The sequence below is a fragment of the Lactuca virosa genome, chromosome 9 (assembly GCF_052849685.1).
Source record: "Lactuca virosa cultivar CGN04683 chromosome 9, Lactuca_virosa_CGN04683_v6, whole genome shotgun sequence".
Taxonomy (NCBI): domain Eukaryota; kingdom Viridiplantae; phylum Streptophyta; class Magnoliopsida; order Asterales; family Asteraceae; genus Lactuca; species Lactuca virosa.
In genome coordinates this window covers 40,112,919-40,133,406 of record NC_136434.1, presented here as the reverse complement: position 1 = coordinate 40,133,406, position 20,488 = coordinate 40,112,919, and the positions used below count along the sequence as shown (strand labels likewise).

Genomic DNA, 20,488 nt, shown 5'->3' with positions numbered 1-20,488 from the left:
ATATTTTCTTCACACCATAAGCCTTTCTTTCTCTCTCTAACTTCTCTCTAGACTCCCTAAACCCCCCTAAAGCTTAGGAAACTTCCCTAGCGCTAGAAGAAAGCCCCGGAGCGCACGAAGGCTCCGAGAAAAAAAGCTTTTCGGCTCAGAAGCTTTGCTCCAGCGGAGCCTGTTTTTTAATAAAACCCGATGTAAGTGAAATAAGCCTACCATACTTTAAATGCAGCTTATATTTAAATATAATATCGTTATTATGAACCTAGAAATAAGATTTATCAGTGATTCAAAGTCGTTATACCGATTGATCTACTGATAGAAATGATGTCTAGGTTGTGATTTAGTGAGGTGTTTAAAGTGGGATTTCCAAACAGTATACTTCGTATACCAAACGGACCCTACCTCCGATATGATCCTACCTGGTTGTTCCTTACTTGATAGATCATGAAAGTAGACTTTGAGTTAACAATGAATCTAGACTAATAATTAGTCGCAATAAAGATTAGACTAAAACTTAGCGATAATAATGCTAGGTTTTGTCGAAGGAAAATAGAATCATTAGAAGCGAAGTGTTGCCCGAGTTTGGAATCATCACTTTAACAAGTGAGTGCATAGTTACTTTCATCTTACACATAGATTGAAGTATTTTATATAAATTACGTGCTATGTGTGTATACTGTCTGAATACTTGCTGTCTATGTTGGATGAAACGTTTTATACATGTTTTAAATGATCTAAACTGTATATGTATTTTTATATCTACAAAATGTGTTGGGTAAAACATGGGTATATTAGAGGTGAGATAAATGAAGAGCGATGAAAGATGAGCGATGAAAGATGAGATGAATGATGAGAGATGATATATGAGTGATAAAATATGGTGTGAAACGATGACCTAAGCGATGAGCCAAAACGATGAGCCAAAGCGATGAGCCAAAACAATGAGCCAAAACGATGAGCCAAACGATGAGCCAAACGATGACCCAAGCGATGGCCCCGTCATCTAGCAGAGTATGGATGACAACCACGAACTATTCTAGACAGTCTAGTGGAACACTAGCAGACTCGCAACCTGTAGGTGTTGTGAACGATGTGTTCACCCGGTGTACTCTAAAAACCCATTGACAGGTATTACGTGCGGACTCTCGAAAACGATACTGTCAATAAACGAGATAAACCCTGGCGACTATGCAGACTTAGTGTCAATTCCTTAGGATACTCCTTAGGAATGAATGAACGAGGAATAGCTGAATCTTAGGGTAGATCCTTAAGAGTAAAGAAGATAATGGGGATGGGTAATTGGGTTGATTGTTTGATGTTTAACATAATAATTATATTATTGTGGGTTGAAAACCCTATGTACTCACCAGGTTTCCCAACCTGACACACTCAAGCTTATTTGTATCACAGTTGTCAATATGAAGCTACTTTACACTGAGGGATTTAAAAGAGATGTAGATCACTAGTGTCAATGAATGTAAGTTCTGTTTATGCTTATGTTTCTGTATTGACGATGACATCCCAAATGTTTTGAAATAGATAAAAATACATTTCTTCGGAAATGCTTTGATAACGTATTTATCATGTTTTTCTGGGAACAAATTCCGCAACATTTTTATTAAAAGAGGTACTCTGATTTTTTTATAAAGCATAAACAAAATCGGTCTTTTCTGGCCGTGAAAATGGGGATGTCACATAGCCCATGACACTTGTATGTTTTTGTATGTGATATTTTGAGGAACTCACTAAGTTTCGTGCTTACAGATTATGTGTATGGTTTCAGGTACTTTCGGTTCGAAAGGGAAGAGCCCGACATGATGACACAACATCCTCCCCTCATGTTGATTTTGAACAATTAATGAATGATTTGATAGACTTAAAAATGAAAATTTTTATTACTGTTTTCGGGACGTTACATACTAAGAGATATCCGACAAAAAAAATGGTTTTATAGGTTATCCCCATGAAATATAACAAATGGAGTAACATATATCATGTTATTTTCTATTTCAAATGTTAAAGAGTAACATTTTAAAATTCGAAACGCAAAGAACATTTTTAGAATGAGATATTTCAGACTCCAAAATGCTACAACACAAATAGAATCTTTAAAAATAAAAAAGTAACCTATGTAAATTGAATTATATTCCAATACAATGCATTAAAATATGTTATTTAGCTAAAATCGAGAGATTTTTTTCTTTCAAGTATTAGATACAAATGAAATAGGATTACATATTATATATATTTGAAATTCCAAATCTCTATTTCAAACATGATGGTTGTTTAGTAAAAATGTTATTTGCATGAAAACCCTACGAAGTTTCACTTTTGTCTTTAATCGTTCATTTAACGTTTTTTTTGGACATTCTAAGGTAATCTAACTTAAATAATATAGTTTTATTAGGGGATTCTTTTAAATTCCAAATGTTTTAGAATGTTATCTAGTTGATGTGGAGGATTTCCCCACTTATTCCTTCCATGTCATTAAATCCAAATGGATCCATCAAGTTAAATGAGATATGCCATCTTTTAATAAGAAGCAAACAAAGCGATAAAACATGGAGCTAATTTGACGATCAAATAGTCAAAATTAGAAGCTTACACATATCGTTTGAACATCTCAATCATCATTTTTCGTCTCCAAAGAAAGATAACACCACAAAAACTAGGCAGGAAGACTACACAGGGCGTTTCACACATGGGGAAGTAATTCATTTTAGTGGCTTTCCTACTCATATATTTCTCCATCGGAGCAACCATGATTGCATATTGGAGCTGATGAAGAAAACACACATGAAGACACTAAGAAGACTCCGATGACACCGACACCCGCCCCTAAATACTAAAATGAGCATCGACCCCCAAGGTGGAGCAACCAAAGCCTTCTCCAGTTAACGACGATGCCACTAACTATGATATATTGACTCTAGAACCAGAAAAGAACATGAACGGGTGTTATGTAAATCAAAGACTTGTAACGACACACTTACTTTTTCGGCCGAGTGCCGAGAGAGGAAGCCTAACGCAAGTGTGAAGCAACTTGAAATTGTAGCCACATGTTCAACAAAATGTTTCTTTTGAATAACCTGATCTGACAAATTTGTAATTAAATATCATTTTTCGTAAGGAGGAAACCCCAATGTAACGAATATGGCTCTCTATGCTATGATCCAAGGTTCATCGGAGGCGATGGAGTGATGTTCTACTTTCATGGTGGAAAAGGATGTGATTTCACTCTTATCTCCGACACCAACCTCCAAATCAATGTCCATTTCATCGGAAACCACCTAAATGGCTGGAAACATGACTAAACATGGGTCCAGTTGATCTCCATCATGTTCGAAACCGACACTTCCGTCCTCTCAGCCAAGAAAGTACAATAATGGGACGACTCTGTCGACGTTCTTCGCGTAAAATGGAATGGTCAAAAACTCAACATCCCATTCACCAGAGATGAAGACTGGAAAACCAACACCAAAGTAAGATAAGTGGTAGAATGAACCAACCACACCAACACCATGAGAGTTACAGTCGGTGGACTGGTTGGAATCGACATGAAAACCTACATCAACTTTATTATTCAGAAATCGTCGAGGACAATTTGGGAAAAACTTAAAGACCAGGGTATGTCAGCCCAGTGAAGAGAGGATTTCTGTCAATGAGAGGTCCACATCAACATTGTTAGTCTAAGTGGAGTCCACATCAGCTCATTGGACGGATACACTGTTTGAAATTTAACTAAATGGCTTAATACAATTATCAAATCTAAGTTAAATGTCCTAAGAGGGTCAAAATAATGTTGGGTGGCCAATTAAGAACCAAAGTGAAACTTTGTAGGGTTTTTATGCAAATAACCCTTAATAAAAAGGGAAAATGATCCAAAATGGCAACCAATAACAAAAAATTTACCCATTAGGTCATTTGAGTTTTAATTGCACCCAATTGATCAACATTTTTTTGGTTCTATTATACCATTGATACCGATGATAACCGGTTACCAACCCATATGGAGTCCACGTCACCGGTTGTGTCTATGTAATCAATGATATAATGGAATCGAACAAAAAAGTTTGTTGGTCAATTGGATACAATTATATTAGTTTAGTGACTTAAAAAACTAATAAAATGTTATTGGTTGCCATTTTATGACATTTTCATAGAAAATATTAAAAAAACTTTTAAACACCATTTACACATATCTAAAATCTTCGATTTCGCTTCAACTTACTTGTCTTAAAAATATACACACCAGCCATAAGACAATTAAGATCTTTTTCAATGAAAAATTTTCATTTTTTTCTAACTTCATTGTTAAACCCATATAACTATTTCTAAAACTTAACAATTTAAGAATTATATATTCAGAGATATTAAAAATTATTTTGTTTATTACATTATTTCTTTTTCCAAACAATCCACTACATACAAATTGTTAAGTTTTATTGTTGGTCTAAATATTTTTAAAGAAAGTAAGTTGAGGCAAAACCAAAGATATTAGATATGTAAATGGTGTTTAATTTTTTTTAAATATTTTCTATAAAATGTCATAAACTGACAACCAATAACATTTTATTTGCTTTTTAAGTCGCTAAACTTATATAATTGTACCAAATTGACCAATAAACTTTTATTTTCGATTTTATTATATCACCGATTACGTGGACACAAGAAATGACGTGGACTCCATGTGGGTTGGTAACCAGCTATCACCAGTGTCAATGTTATAATAGAACCAAAAAAAAGTTTGTTTGTCATTTGGTTTGGATGTAATTGAAACTTCAATGACTTAATGAGTAAATTTTATGTTATTAGTTGCCATTTTGATATTTTAGTTGATAAAAAATTGGAAAATTATATCATTTTCTTATATATTACAACTAATTTTATGGCGCATTTTTTATTATCCTTTTTTTTAAAAGATATCATATTTAGATGTATATGTTTGTTCGACTGGTATTACAAATATTTGTTTTAACTTATTATGGTTTTAAACCCTAATTTTATATATCCAAGAAATAGTTGAATATTATGCAATATTTTATATCCGGATTATTGTTTCTTCTCATAAAATTTTATATAATTTAACAAAAACAAATAATTTGTCAAAAATTTAAATAGCACCGGCCTATACACCACCCCACCTACTGGTATTGGAAAATGGGTATCTTGGCGGGTTCTTCAACCCGTTAGGCGTTGGACTCAAAGAAGGTAACATGGAAGAGGGATGGACGGGAGACAACTTTAGCGAGAACACGACTCCGCCTCTTTAAACTGTTGGTATCAATGGATACACGGGTTAGACTCTGTCGACCCTAAGGTAAAAAAAAAAAACTATATAAAAACGTATTCAAATGATAAAAGAAACTTATTCAAAAGATTAAAAAAAAACTTTATGATAAATGACAATTGGAGATGTCGTTAGACATATAAAACAACACCATTATTAGTTTTTCAAACCCATAAAAATTGTAATGTTTCACTATTATCGAACGGTTGAATTTTATTGATGAAAAAGTTAGCAAAGAGCTAACAGAGAATTACATACGAATCAATAAAATAAGGTTTTATTAGCATGTCCTCTGCTAAGACTTAACTTATTTCTTTTTTGTTTACAAACCAGTTGTTGAATGGTCGATCAACACATCGATTAACGAATTCCATAAAGTGTATTGACCATTAAAGAGGATGAAATTCCTAAAATTCCAAAGAAGCAACAACATAGTCATAATTATCCATTCAAGAGCCGCCTTTTTAACCAAGGAAAGATTAACTCGAATTCACACACCGAACCACTTCTTCCACCCTCAAGAAGCTAGGAATATGAATGTCACAGCACCAATAAAAATCCACAAATGAACAAATGAGAAGCATCTTCATACTTAATAAACATATGTGAAATATCTTTTGTATTTGGGTTGCAAACTCCACACAGAAATAAAGACACATCCATACCTTTCACATCAAGGTTGATCTGAGTAGGTAGTCGTTTCGAACAACACCGTCAGTAAAAAATATTCACCTTTCGAGGTATATACTTATTGTCTTATTCTATGTAGTGGCGTCATACAATTAAAAAAGAGTTGTCATCAATAAGTCTTTTAGTTTCTGATACCAAGAACTAGTCTCAATTACCACCATCCCAAACCCACATATCACTAGATGTCGAGATGGTGAAATCTAGAACCGACTCTATGAGTTGTTGTTATTATAAAGTATAATGTATAACTTTATTTAAAAATATAAAAACATGATATATTAGTTAGTGCTTAATTGTTGATTAAAAACATACATTTTTAATAAGATATAACTACAATCAATTACTATTAAATGTATAAATTATTTTTCAATTAAATGATATTATATTATTTTAAAAAGTAACTTTTTCATAGTATAACTATACATATTTTTCATTCACATAGATAAAAAAATTGATACAAGGAGGTTACACAATTGATGGTACCTGCCTTAATTTTTAATGGGAAACTGTAACACATTCAGCATTTTCTATTTGGAAGAAGTCAAAGGAAAAATGTGTCGCTTTTCTGGACTCAAATGGATTATTTTATTTATTGGTGACGCCATTTTGAATTTGAATATCACCAGATACCAAGATTTGACCCACTCCAACTCCAATTTCTCTTCACTATCTTGCTAGATTTCATAATTCTCTCATGAGAAATGTCAATTTTAGGAAAAATCAACAACAGTGAAAATCTGGGCTCATCATCATCTTTCCATGAATTCAAAAAACAAGCTTCTTTCTTCCTCAAGGAAAAAATCAAGACTGCTCGATTAGCTTTGACCGATGTTACCCCTGCTCAACTGTACTCTTTCCATCTACACTGCTTTTCGATTTCATTATTTCTTTTTATGTTACAAATCTTTGACCTCTTTTGTTGATTTATTGAAGATTGGTTGAAGAATCAACAAACGGGAATCCATGGGCGCCAGATGCACGTACCTTGAAGATGATATCAAAAGCTGCTTTTGAAATCGATGATTACTGGAGAATCGTTAACGTTCTTCACAACAGGTTTTTATCAATTCTTCTTTAATTCTTTTGTGTTCTTGAATTCTTACTATTTTAAGTCAAACATCAGATTGATTAGATTTGATGCAAACAACTGGAGGATATCATATAAAGCTGTGGTGGTATTAGAACACTTGTTGACACATGGCCCAGAAAGTGTTGCAGAAGAATTTCAAACTCACACAGATGTTATTCAAGAGATGACCAATTTTCAATATATCGATGAAAAAGGGTACTTTTTGTTTCTCCTCTTCTAAAAATCTAATTTTTATCGTTGATTTAGCTTCTTTCTGAACCGGGTCCTTTCGTTTTACTATAAAGATTTGATTTTTAATATCTTTTGTATGATGCAGATTCAATTGGGGGCTTAATGTAAGATTAAAATCAGAAAGAACCTTGAAATTTCTGAATGAATTGAGTTCGCTAAAAGAAGAGAGAGCAAAAGCAAGGAAATTAAGTAGAGGAATTGAAGGATTTGGGAGTTTTAACCATAGGATTTCTTCAGGACATGGTGTTCTTCAACAATCTTCTTTGGAAAAATACAAAAGGTCTCATTCCCAATTCATTGAACATGGAAATCTCGATGAAAACCAAATCTCACCCATGATCCAAGATGAGAATTCATATTCAAGAAACCCCATCAAAAAAACCCCTGAGATTTCACCACTTTCTGATGGATTTGGTGGCAATATGATAGTGGAAAAGTTGGGAAGTCAATTGAGTTCTAAAGAAAATATGGCTCCAAAAGAGGACCATATTGTAGGGGAATCGAATCCTTTGTTGGGTGATGTGAAAAGTGATTCATGGGTTATGATAGATGTTGGAGAAGAAGACGAAGAAGATCATCCGTTCAACAATGAAGAAAACCAAGCGAAAATGTCTCTGATATGATCAAATAAAAAGGAGTGGACAAAATAGTTTGCTGATTTGATTACTTGTAGCATTTCTCTTGCTATAACAATGAACGTGTTTTGATTAGGGAAGATGGAATATTTATGTAAACAAAGTTTTCAAAGTATATTTGATGTTGTTGTGTGACAAAACATAAATAAAAAAAAAAAAAAAAAAAGAGAGTTAGAAATAAATCTTATGTTTACAAATGTTTTGATGTACTTACTTAAAGAAATAGTTTGATCAAAATAAAATGGAGTGGACAAAACAGTTTGCTGATTTGATTACGTGTTTTGTTGTAGCAACTCTCTTGCTATAAGAATGAATGTGTTTTTTTCAAAAGTATATGCTAATGCTATTTTGATTAGGGAAGATGGAATATTAATGTAATCAAAGTTTTCAAAAGTATAAGTTAATGCTGTTATGTGACAATTTAACAAAAAAAAAAAAGACAAACGAATTTATAAATTGATGTTACGCAATAAGTAATTATGGTCCCGGCGGGGCTCGAACCCGCGACCTTCGGCTCATAAGACCAACGCTCTAACCAACTGAGCTACGGGACCAATGACGATTAGCAATCTAATGTCGAAATATTAATTATGTGTTAAGATATTGGAATTGACCATTTACATATGGGATGTTTAATCTATTAGATCTTTAGATTTCATACATGATTATCAATAAACACTATTAATTTCATATATGATTATCAATAGGCATAATAAAATACGATTTAAATAGATTGTTCACTGTTTGGATCAAATTGGATTATCTAATCAATTTAGATTGGAATTTCATAGTTTGGATATTTGAGTTTATTGCACTGATTTTGACTGAAATCTAGTTCTGGATTAATATTATTTTTTTAGAAAGAGAACCAACTAAACTAAGATTTAAAATATGTCAACAGAAGTAAAAGAGGAGCAGACATTAATTTCATATACGATTATTAATAGATATAATAAATTAAGATGCAAAGTAAGCGAAAAGAACTAAATGAGGAGCAGATATTGGATTTGGGCCAAATATAATGGATCCATGATTGTTAATGGTTAAGAATTGTGATAAAAAAAAATGTAGCGGGCTCGATAGTCGCTGTTTTTAATAATTTTGGTTTTTTTTGGGCTCTTAGACCAATTGCATACCTTTAATTTTCTTTAATAATTGTCAAAAAGAAAACTACGAAAAAAAGGTAAAGTTAGGCGTTAAATATTAAAACTGTACAGCCAAATTCAATACTCCTATCATCCAAAAAAAAGTCAGAAGCTTTAAAGTCATTCCCGCTTTGGCTCTTTAACTCTCTCCGGATGACTATGTGATATGTTACACTCTCTATGATATCCCTGTTTATATGTATGCATGAGCACGGTTTCAGAACCGGCCTGAACTGGACCGGAACCGAAAGAACCGGGACCGATCAACATTGAAATGAAGAACCAGGAAATGGATCGCTAGGGAGTAGACTGATTTTAGTGCTGGTTTTTGGCTTGAAAGTCGTTTCTCAGCCTCATTAAGTCATTTTCCAACTACTAAGTCATTTTGCCACCCCCCCCCCCCCCCCCATTATCGGTACAGATCCGTTTAACCCGTTTCCCAAATTGGCTTTAAACCATATTGTAAAACATAACCAAAAAGTATGTTGCTTCAGTTTTGTTTTTCATGATATACCCAAACACCATGACTAAAATCATCAACGATAGATAAAAAGTAATGTGCACCATGTAAAGAAGCATGCTTATAGCGACCTCAAATATCAACGTGAATTAAGTCAAAACAGCTAGATGTTTTAGCAAAGCTAATGGGAAAGGATAATCTACTTTGTTTTGCAGGAATACATGAATCACAAAAATGACTACTCATGTTTGTACTCTCTAAATGTTGTATCTTTTTAAGGACTCCATCAGACGCATGTCCTAGTCTTTTATGCCAAAATTCACTTTTGGTCCATATATCCATTGTTACTTCATTCTGCTTAGATGGTTCCAGATAATATAGACAGTCACTTTCTCTACCCATCCCAATCAGGCTCTTCGAAGGTAACTCCTGTACAAAGAATTTTTCTGGTAGAAAGGTTAAGGCACAATTCAAATCCTTGTAATCTTGCTAACTGACATCAAGTTGCATTTAAATTCTGGCAAACTTAATACATCCTTAAGGCCAAAGTCTTTGGACAATTGTATATCACCAACCCTTTTGACATTTATATCTTCACCATTAGGAATAGTCACAGATGTACAATCACCTAAAATTTTCATGTTTTTGAACAAGTACTTACGATGTGTGACATGATCACTGGCACTAGAATCTATAATCCAAGAGTTTGAGGTTTTAATAACTTTATATGTCATTTTGGCGGTAGGAGTAGCTCTTTTACTGTTTTCGCCAACTTGATTTGCACATAGCATCTTGATTAAAACTTCATATTCATCTTTGGTTATCCATGAAGTAATGGCATTTTCGGTCATGACAACAACAACCTTTGGTGAAGCCTTCGGTTTGTTGCCTTGAGGTTTCGTTTGTTTAGGATTTCACCACTCAAGGTAACCAATAAGTTTAAAACAACCATCATCAGGGTGGCCATATTTATGACAGTTTGTGCACCAGCGATCATCATTACTTTTTTTGTTTGGAGTTGTTGAGTTGCCTTTTCCATGAGGTTTAGGGGCTGTTTTCGAGGTTTGAAAAGCTGAAGCCTCCCCACCAGGATATCTAGCCATACCAACGATTCTTTGTTGTTCATCTTGGCTGACTAGATGATATGCAATACCAAGGCATGGTAAGGGATCGAAGCTCAAAATTTGTGTTTTAACAGCATGTTCATCGTTTAGTCCCATCAGAAAGTCATAAAGTCTTTCTTTTTTTTCGAATCTTTGTGAACTTCTTGGTGATATTACACTTGCAACCCTGACAAGTACAAGATGGTGTGGGGGTAATAAATTGAATCTCATCCCACACACTCCTAAGTTTATATGCCCATGGGGGATTCTCTTTTCCAAATCGTTCTTCCAGGTCCTGCCATATGTTACGTGCTGTAATGGCATACTTGACACTAATCTTGATCTCTTTCTCCATTGAACTTACCAACCATCCACGTACCATTTCATTACATCTCTTCCAATTCATTAAATCAGCAAAGTCATCTACTGGCATAGGAATGGTATATCCACGAAACCAATCTTGTTTTTGGCAAACAATGCATTGGTCATCTCGTTCTGCCAATCACTGTAATTGCCATCATGGAGCAAGTTCTCTCCAATAAATTTCTGGCGATGGTGATCATTGGATGTAAGAAAATAAGGAGAATTGATGTCGATCGTTGTCTTCGTTGATGACGAACGTCCTGTTATGGCTTAGATGTTTTTGGTTAGGGTTTCTAGGTCTGCTCTGATACCATGTGAAATTTGATAGAGAGAAACCAGGAAACAGTTCGTATGTTGATTCAAAGAAAACTGATTACATCAATTATTTATATAGTAAACTAGAAAATAGGATAAACACTAAATAATTCAAAAAAAATCTCTAAAATATCCTAATACGATTAGGATTCAAATAACCATGAAAATGTGAGAAGGGATGTGATGATGTATGGAGGATAGAAGCATGAGAGAGAGCCCATATTGTTTTACTTTTTTTTTAATGTAAATAATTTAATTCAAAGAAAAAGAAGTATAAGTTGGTCATTTGGTATGCACTCAAGTCCAAAGACCTTTGTGTAAGTTTTTGAAACACAAGGATAATTAGTGTTAACTTATTTTTATGAAGATTTACTAATATTGTTTGCCAAAACCACTTATCTAATTCTGTCTAAATAACAACTCACTACCATATACACACAAAGTAGCCACCTTTATTTCAATATGAGACGTCCATTGAAGCACTTTACTCACCAACCGCGAGCTTTAATCGACAAACCACACAAAGTATATTGTTATATATGTGAAAAAATATGAATTATGTTGTTATTAACAGGAAACATGTGAAAGTAGGTTTCTATTTTATACATTAAACTTTTGTGCAATTTTGCATGATAATATAATTTTTTAGAATCAATTTCAATGATAAGAAAGTATGTCATGATAGACTTGAAAACAAAATATTAACTATTTGATTCTTCAGTTTTGCTTATATAAAGAGTTGATAGTATCTCAGATAACTTGAATGCACTGAATAATTAACTAAGGTTGATTAGCCTCACGAATTATCCCCTTATTTGATGTTCGTTTTTCTACCAAAACAAGTCAAAATACCAAATATCTATATTAATATTAGTATTTTAGTTTACTTTATACAACTTAAATCACATACAGAAATCAACATTATAAAAACCAGCAACCTTAGTTTTCTCCACTTTGATCAAGTCACATTTGTGGAAAGTTTTTTTCTTATTATTTTTGAAAAAAAAAACAGAAAATTAAATGAAAAACGCAAAATGTAATAGGAAGTTAAAAGAAAGAACATGGTGGAGGGAGGAATGATTGTAAAGATAGAAAAGAGTAACAAAATGAGTTAAGTTGCCATAAAACAAGCAGCATGAAGATATGTACTTGATGCACCCTCTGCCATCAAAGTTTGTGTTTTGCACTTTTACTATTTATTTATCATTATGCCCCACACCAACCTTAATATATATATATATATATATATATATATATATATATATATATATATATATATATATATATATATATATATATATATATTAAACTTAATACATCTATTTGAGGCTTAATGATAACTTTATAACGACATGTAAATACATTTATAACAAAATATTATTAAACTTTTATTTAGGGTTATTCGTAAGACCTTATTAGTTATTTGTTATGTTTATTAACAAAACTAATTGGTAGTTAAGTTGGAAGACAGAAGCTGTAATTTTTATTTATATGGCAATGTTTAAAAATGTACTTGTTAACTTTAAAAGAAGTAAAATTTTATAATAAAAAATTAAAAGTTAAAAGATTTGAAAAACTATTTAAAATAGTTTTTGAATTAATTTTTTTGTTTAACCTAAAGGGTAAAATGTACAACATAACATAGTTTTTATTTTATTTTATTTACTTTTTTTTTTGTGATTTTTCTGAAAGATAAAAATAAAAGCTAAAATGTAATTTTGGCCTTTCTTGTCCTTTCATGCAAAGCTTATGGTGACTTAAATGGGTTAAGAAGTTAGGGTTCTAAGATTTGAACCACTAATGGCCATGCAATGTCATAAAGTTAAAAAATTTATGACTAGAACACTATTTGGGACTAGATCTGGGCGTTGGACGAAAAGACTTAAGAGATTAAGCACTTAATGGCAGAAAATGCCATCTAACCTAGTATGTTGGGCATACTTCTGAGTATGTTGCACGTACTCGTGTGGAGTCCCATTTTAGATGATGAGTACGCCATGCTTACGAGCTGAGTACGCTAGGCGTACTCAGCCTGAGTTGACTCCGTTGACTCTTGACCCTTGACCTTTGATCAGGATTTTGACTAAGTTTGACCTAGGGTTATTTTGGGTATTTTGAGCTATAGTCTGAGTTTGGTCACGGTTTGTTGTAAGGTGTGTATGTGCGGGTCGAAGGCACCAATGTCGGCCCACTTGGTTATGTATCCTGGTATATAGGATGTTATATTGTAGTGGTCTGTTAGATATGTATCCTAGTATATAGGATGTTGTTATGTTGTAGTGATTTGTTAGATCTGTATCATTGTATATATGATGTTGTTATGCGGTAGTGATCTGTTAGATCTGTATCCTGGTACATAGGATGTTGTTATGCTGTAGTGATCTACTATCTGCTTGAATAACTGCTGACTGGTTATATTTTTATCTGTTGCATATGTCGACATAGTACGATTTTGGGTTGAGGCTTTACTGTTATGTGCATGAGCCAACAGACCGAGGGTATTCCTGCCCGATGGCTGTGGACCCAAGGGTATACCAGTCCAATGACTGAATGGGCCCGTTATATATTGGAATTACAGTCCGATGACTGATTGGGCCAAGGGTAATCCAGTCTGATGGATGTGGACCAGTGGGTATTTCAGTCCGATGACTGATTGGACCAAGCATACATGATTGTATATGTTTTGATTATGTGTGGTACTTTGGGGGAAGTCACTAAGCTTTGGCTTATGGTTTTCAGTTTTATGTTTCGGGTACTTCAGATGATCAGGGGAAAGCAAAGACATGATCGTACACATCCTTCTAGTTTTATGATTTTGGATTTTGGGATACCCTAATTTGTGATTATTACTTTTGAGAACAATGTTTTGTAAACAATTATGGGTATTGGTTGGATTTTAAAAATGAAATTTTACCTTGATTTTTGGGGCGTTTCACCCATCTTCTAAATGGGTCCAACCCAACATATAAACAGGTGCAGCCCAACAAGATGAGTCACAAGGATAACAAGCATACCATCATATATAATGTCTTACATAGCATAGTGAAAAGACTCACCTCACAGATAAACAGGTAATCACCCCAGCTCGCCGAAAATGTGAAGGCTAGTCTCAAAAACCATCTAAACATTAAATAAAAGGTCAAACAACAACCTATGACCTAAAACTCTAAAGTTTTACCTAAGGTCAAACTTTGTCAAAAAGTCAAAATTTCAACAATTAGTCAGACAGGCGCCATGCGCACTATAAGGGACCCCCACACCCACTAAAATATAAAACAGTTGGGTTTCAGGTCTAAGACATACGTGATTCAAAAGACATCCAAAGAGGTGTCACGTGTGGGAAATACGCGTCACATCCATTCCCTTTTCTGAAAGTAAAACCGACTTAATCCATTAAGTCAAAGCTCAAACTTCCAGATCTAGTCCTTTACAAGGTATTAATGGATAAAGTTTCCAACTTTATCCATTAAGACTTCCCAAACATTCAAGATCTCAACTTTATTACACCAAAATGACCTAAGGGACCAATATAACTTGAATGGCTTGTTGGGAATGCAAAAGATCATAATTTTCATAGTCAATGAGGTCCAAGAAACATTCCAAGTTGCTTAAAAGGAGCTGGAGTCCCCTCAACTCTAAGATCACAAACAAAATGAACCATAAAGTGCATTTTATGACATAAGACAAGATCTATAGAATCAATGAGTAAATTTGAAGTTTTATACTCACAATGGTCTAGAAATGATGCAAACTTGTTGGATCTATACTCGAGCCTTCCTTCTATGCACAAAAGAAACATCTTGATCTTCAAGTTTCATACCACAAGGAGGGAAATAAGCCAATAAAAGAATTCTAAGGCTCAAAATGAGAGAAAGGAGGCTAGGGTTTCACAAGAAATGTTCTAAGGGTGTTTGAGGATAAGAATTATCAAATCCTAAGGGTTAATGATGCTTAAATAGCCCTCCAAACCCTAAAAAAACCCATGGGCCGGGGCGCGTCGCGCCCCATAACGCCTTGTTCATGAGGATTTTTTTTTTTTGTAAATTCAATAAAGGAAAGAAAAGGAAAATATTGACAAAAAGAAAGGGAAGGGAAGGAAAAATTTCCTTATTCCGTGTTCCCTAGTTCGAAGGAAATGAAAGAAAAAATTTAAGTTTCTGTGTTCCCGAGTTATGAAGGAAAGAAAATAAAACTAAAAGATTTTCCTTCCCCTCATTTTCTTCCAGAATCCGCCCAATTTTGGAGGAAAATTTGGAAGGAAAATATGGCTGCAAAATCCTTTCCTTCCCCTAACTTTCATTCCATCAATTAAACTCAGGAACACAATTTCCAATGACATCCCTAACCATCGGTGTTCTAAAAGGCGTGCCATGGCGCGTGCCAAGGCGTGCCATGGCGTGAGGCGTGATTTTGCCGTTATGAAAAACCTCATAACGTTGCTGTTAGGCGTGACGCGTGGCAATGTGTGATATGGCGTGCCATGACGCGTTATGGTGTGTTATGGCGCGTGTTTTTTCGTTTGAGACACGTTTTTTTGCTCTTTGTTATGTCTTTTCTAATCGGAGATACAAGTATTGTGTTTTTTAATATTTTTTGTTCTTAGTTATTGATATAACACTTCTAAAAGGTAGTTATATTTAATATAAATTTATATTTATGTTGTAATATAACTATAAACTAATTCAAAATCGCCGCCTGACATCACGCCTTGAAAAACGTCATGACTCGTCATGGCTCATTAAGCTTGAGGCTTGGTATTGCCGCCACGCCACGCCTCACACCATTTATAACCTTGCTCACCATACCTCCATTCCCTCCTTAAGTAGACATTGGGAACAAGGCGTAAAGGGAACCCACGTCCCTTATGATTAAATCCAGATTTTCAGATTTTAGCGAAAAAGGCAAAACAAAACCAGGATAATTCATGTACCGGGAAATAGGCTGTTACATAAATATTTATAATTTAGGAAACTTAATCATTATCTTTAACTTAAAATCTAATATTTTATGTCATCATCTTCTACATTTCACGAGACCGTCATCATCTTAAAAAATCGAGTTATCATCTTCATATCTACATCATCATCTTCACATCATACATCACCAGATCACATCTACCTTCACTACAACCTACTAAAATCGACCATCTTCAAAGGACTATACCCAACTACAACCCTCATCACATGCCTACAGCCTAACCCTATCATATCACCTTATGACCACCACCAATATAATAGCCTAGCGAACTCCATTAGAGATGGGATTTAAAATCGGAAAACTAGACCAAAACCGGAACCGTTAGAACCAGAATATGTAGAACCAGTCCGGGTTCTTGGTTTAAATAATGGCTTTACCTGGGTTTTGGGTAATCCAAGTTTGGGTCCTTAGGGTCCAGTTAAACCAAGTTTAGGGATCAGAACCAGTTTGTGTGAAAAGTTTAAAACATGCATATCTCATTCGTTTGAAGTCGGATTAACATACAGTTTTTTCCAACGTGTATTTTAGAGGTTTTACATGATTTTAGACTATAATTTTTTTATTTTTGGTTTGATATTCAATGATTTACAGTCCATCGAAGTCAGGATATCAATGCTGGAAAAAAGTTCAACCTAGTAAGTAGTAACCAAAAAACTCTAGTTTTCCGGTTCTAGACCTACTTTATCCGGTTCTATCCAACACACTTTGACGTTTCCAATTCTAAACCCACTTTGCCTGAAACTGATTCCTATATACTGGTTCGATTTCCGGTCCTGCAGAAGGGGATGGAAGAAGAAGCACCAAAAGTAAGAAAGAAAGCTAAAATTGATTTTGATTCATTCAGTGTAATCTAAACAGTTAAGGAGATGCTCTGTTCATACTGTAAAACATAATTAATGTCATTAAACATCAAAACGTAACAGTCAAGTAAAATGTTAAACGATAAGAAAATAATTGCAAAAGATCCTTGAAGTTTTCTGGTCGACCGATGGTGCATTCATAGCCATAGGACGCACGCTCGCACACAAGTTCAGTAAACCGAAGCCAAACTGACTTGCATTTTCACCCCAATGCATGCGCGTGCAAGAGAGAGCCTTGGTTCTATAAGTCTTACAGAGGTAGATAGTTTTTGTAGTTATAAACATATTTTCCTTTTCATACTCCCACCAATGTGGGATGAAACAAAACTCAATTAACTCATTTTTAATCTCTTTCAACTACCTCACTTTGACAAATAATTTCCCATTCATTTTTATTCCATTTTGGATGTTTTATATATCAAAACCAATGTGTCACGGAGGAGAACACAAATATGTAATCATTTGTCCATTTTGATTATATCTAAAGTTCGAAATTCATACTAAAAAATGGAGAAAAAAACCATTTTTGGAAATTGGGAAAACCAATTTCCAACAAAAGAAGATGAAACTCTATCAATTCTAGTGGAAACTAAGATGAAATGGAAGGCTCCCTAATTCTGATTTTTTATTTCTAATTTGTGTAAGTTGTAAGATTTTGTTATTGTTCTTCATTTTTTTCATATTAGTCTTATGATAAAAGGTTAATTTATGTGCTTTCTTTCTGATTGTCTATATATAACTTGAAACTTCAATATTAAAAGTTTTGAAATACTTATTATTGAAGCCTAGAAAATGATTCAAAAAATCATTATGTTTGTTGCTGAAAAACGATTCAACATCACAAGTTCACAACTAGGTGTTTCCGATTCATTTACGTGTTTTTTTCTCTTTGTTTATAAGTTCAAAATAATAGCATGTTGCCTAGCATTTGGTTATAAGAAAAGAAAAAAAAAACAAAAAATTGAACAACTGATACTATTACATAAACGTTCTAAGGACAAATTTATAAAACGACCCATGCATTAAGAAACAAAAACAAAAAAACCAGTCACCTTTATTTTTTTTTTACTGTAAGGGTGTCATTATTTTATTTTGCTTGGTGTCTCAAACTGTGCTTTGATCAGCCCTGCCTGGAATGTCATTGTAAATACTCTAGAAGGTAGTCACTAATTTACATGTCGAATGATTTAGTTATGTCCTCATCCACTACAAGAAAAATCATAAATAGCTACGGAAAGTTACTATGGAATCAAAATCCGTTGCTATTTTACTACGGAATATGCTACGAAACGACTTGTCGTAGCTATTTTGCTACATAAATGGTTACAGAATTGCATTATGTAGCTAAATCTTAAATAGCTACGTAAAAATGTTACATAATCTAAATTTATAGTTATTTTACTACGGAATATGTTACAAAATGGTTGGTTGTAACTAATTTGCTACGAAAATGGCTACGGAATTGCATTCCGTAGCTAAATCTTGAATAGTTGTTACGAAATTAAAATCCGTAGCTAGTTTACTACAAATAATGCTACAAATTTTTTGGTTGTAGCTAGTTCTCTATGAAACTTGTTACAAAATCCATGTATGTAGCTAGTTGGCTACATAATTGGCTACGAAATAAAAATACGTAGCTAGTTAGCTATGGAATTAGGATCCGTAGCTATTTTGCTAGGAAAATTTGCTACAAAATAAAATTTTGTAGCTAATCTATTATGGAACTTGTTACAAAAAGGTGAATTTGCAAAATAGCTACGAAATCAAAATCCATAGGTATTTGGCTACGTAAAATTCCGTAGTCAAGTAGTTACAAAATATGTTTCCGTAACAAAATATATAAGATTATTGAAAAAAAGATATTAAAAATACACAATTATCTTTGAAACTCAACAACAAAAATAAAATATTATTTTTAATTGTTTTGAAAATTTAATTATAATATAATTTCTACATTATAAATATTCTGTAATTTTTAGATTTGATGACATACGTTTGCTAATTTTCGTATAATAATATTATCCCCATATTTTTTAGGCTTTGAAAATTATTACCCCTAAATCAAAATTTATTTACCCTCAGTCTTGTACCAGCTTTTTCTAAAAAAAAAAAATTAATTTGTTTTATTTTGGTGTTTTAGTAAAAAAAGAAAAGAGAGAATCCTTTGATGAACTTGAGCCGTTTCAATGTTTTATTAAGGGTAAATTAGTAAATTCACACAAATCTACTTCCTCCTAACCCCAAATTAGAGGTATCACCTTCAAACCCATCGTCGGACGCCGATCGCATCTCTCCCTCTCTCAACTTCCATCTCCTCCGCATTCGCGGCCGTCTCTACAACTGAATCTCCATCAAGCTCTTAAATTCTCTATACATGGAAGACGAAGTAGTCATCGCTTCTTCATCCATCGAAGCCGGAATCGGTTGCTGGGGCCTTCGTTCCGGTGCAGAACATCTCCGCTACCGCTCATGCGCCTCTCCTCCTCACGGCCTTGTATCCGTCGCTGGACGCTTCCTTGCTTCCTCCCAGCTCCGTGATTCTTCGTCATCCTCTGGCTCCGTTCTCTTCTGGTCGTGGAACAAGGTAATTATGGCATCACATTTCTCTAAATGTTCGAACACATTGTGATCATTCGGAGATTTCAAAGTTTTCAAAACAGGATGCTGACGCTTATCCAAGGTTCTATTCCTGTGTGACTTTCCTGTCTCGATACTACATTATCATATCATTGAGAACACCAACTGTATGCTCATATGAGTATGATGAATTGGTGTGATCATATTTCTATCTCCTCATATCTAACTTCGACTTAATTACCATTGATTGATGAATTTTTTTACAAGATACATGATTTCACCCTCATTCATATTCGTTATGACTTATGATGATTGATTGATTGTAGAATGTAGACTGTAAACCAACTTTCTGATTCAACAAGTGGAAAAAAATTAGGGCTCCAAAGATACTTATTGATTTTGATTATTTGTATGTTTCTTTTACAAATCAAAATATAATATGTTACCTCCTCTATTGTTTACATATAGGTATGAGGATCAGCTAGAGAAATTTTGCAAGTTTATGGATCCACTAATCGATTCATCACCACCTGAAGTTCATCAAGGTGTTTCATCTTTCAATTCCCGTTTGAAACGCAAGTTACAAAAATCAGAATTTTGGGCACATTGTCTGCATCAATCTGTCTCCATGGGTCAACAAGGGCTTGTGTAAGATTTCTTACCCTAGTGCAAAATAAGACTTTTAGGTTTTATCACATCAGTTTGCTGTTTATATTTGCTTAAACTTATGTATTTATTTCTTTTTACAGAGATTT

The 20,488-nt window shown here is 33.8% G+C and overlaps 1 protein-coding gene and 1 non-coding gene across 2 annotated transcripts; one reads left to right on the top strand and one right to left on the bottom strand.

Annotated features, from left to right (window-relative positions):
* The first annotated feature begins 6,587 nt into the window (after positions 1–6,587).
* LOC145135654 (uncharacterized) lies at positions 6,588–8,202 on the top strand. Its single transcript, XM_079069906.1, has 4 exons — positions 6,588–6,824; positions 6,911–7,033; positions 7,101–7,262; positions 7,384–8,202. The coding sequence occupies exons 1-4, from the start codon at positions 6,679–6,681 to the stop codon at positions 7,919–7,921; spliced, it is 969 nt and encodes a 322-aa protein (XP_078926032.1). The 5' UTR covers positions 6,588–6,678; the 3' UTR covers positions 7,922–8,202.
* Positions 8,203–8,413: 211 nt separating this feature from the next.
* TRNAI-UAU (transfer RNA isoleucine (anticodon UAU)) lies at positions 8,414–8,487 on the bottom strand. The gene has a single exon. It is a non-coding gene; the product is annotated as a tRNA-Ile (tRNA).
* Positions 8,488–20,488: the final 12,001 nt, after the last annotated feature.

What these genes read in the sequence shown, in the direction of transcription:
- LOC145135654 (XM_079069906.1), top strand. Translation starts at nt 6,679, where the DNA reads ATGTCAATTTTAGGAAAAATCAACAACAGTGAAAATCTGGGCTCATCA. An exon ending in GATGTTACCCCTGCTCAACT is followed by an intron (nt 6,825 to 6,910) that starts GTACTCTTTCCA and finishes GATTTATTGAAG; the next exon opens with ATTGGTTGAAGAATCAACAA. An exon ending in GTTAACGTTCTTCACAACAG is followed by an intron (nt 7,034 to 7,100) that starts GTTTTTATCAAT and finishes GTCAAACATCAG; the next exon opens with ATTGATTAGATTTGATGCAA.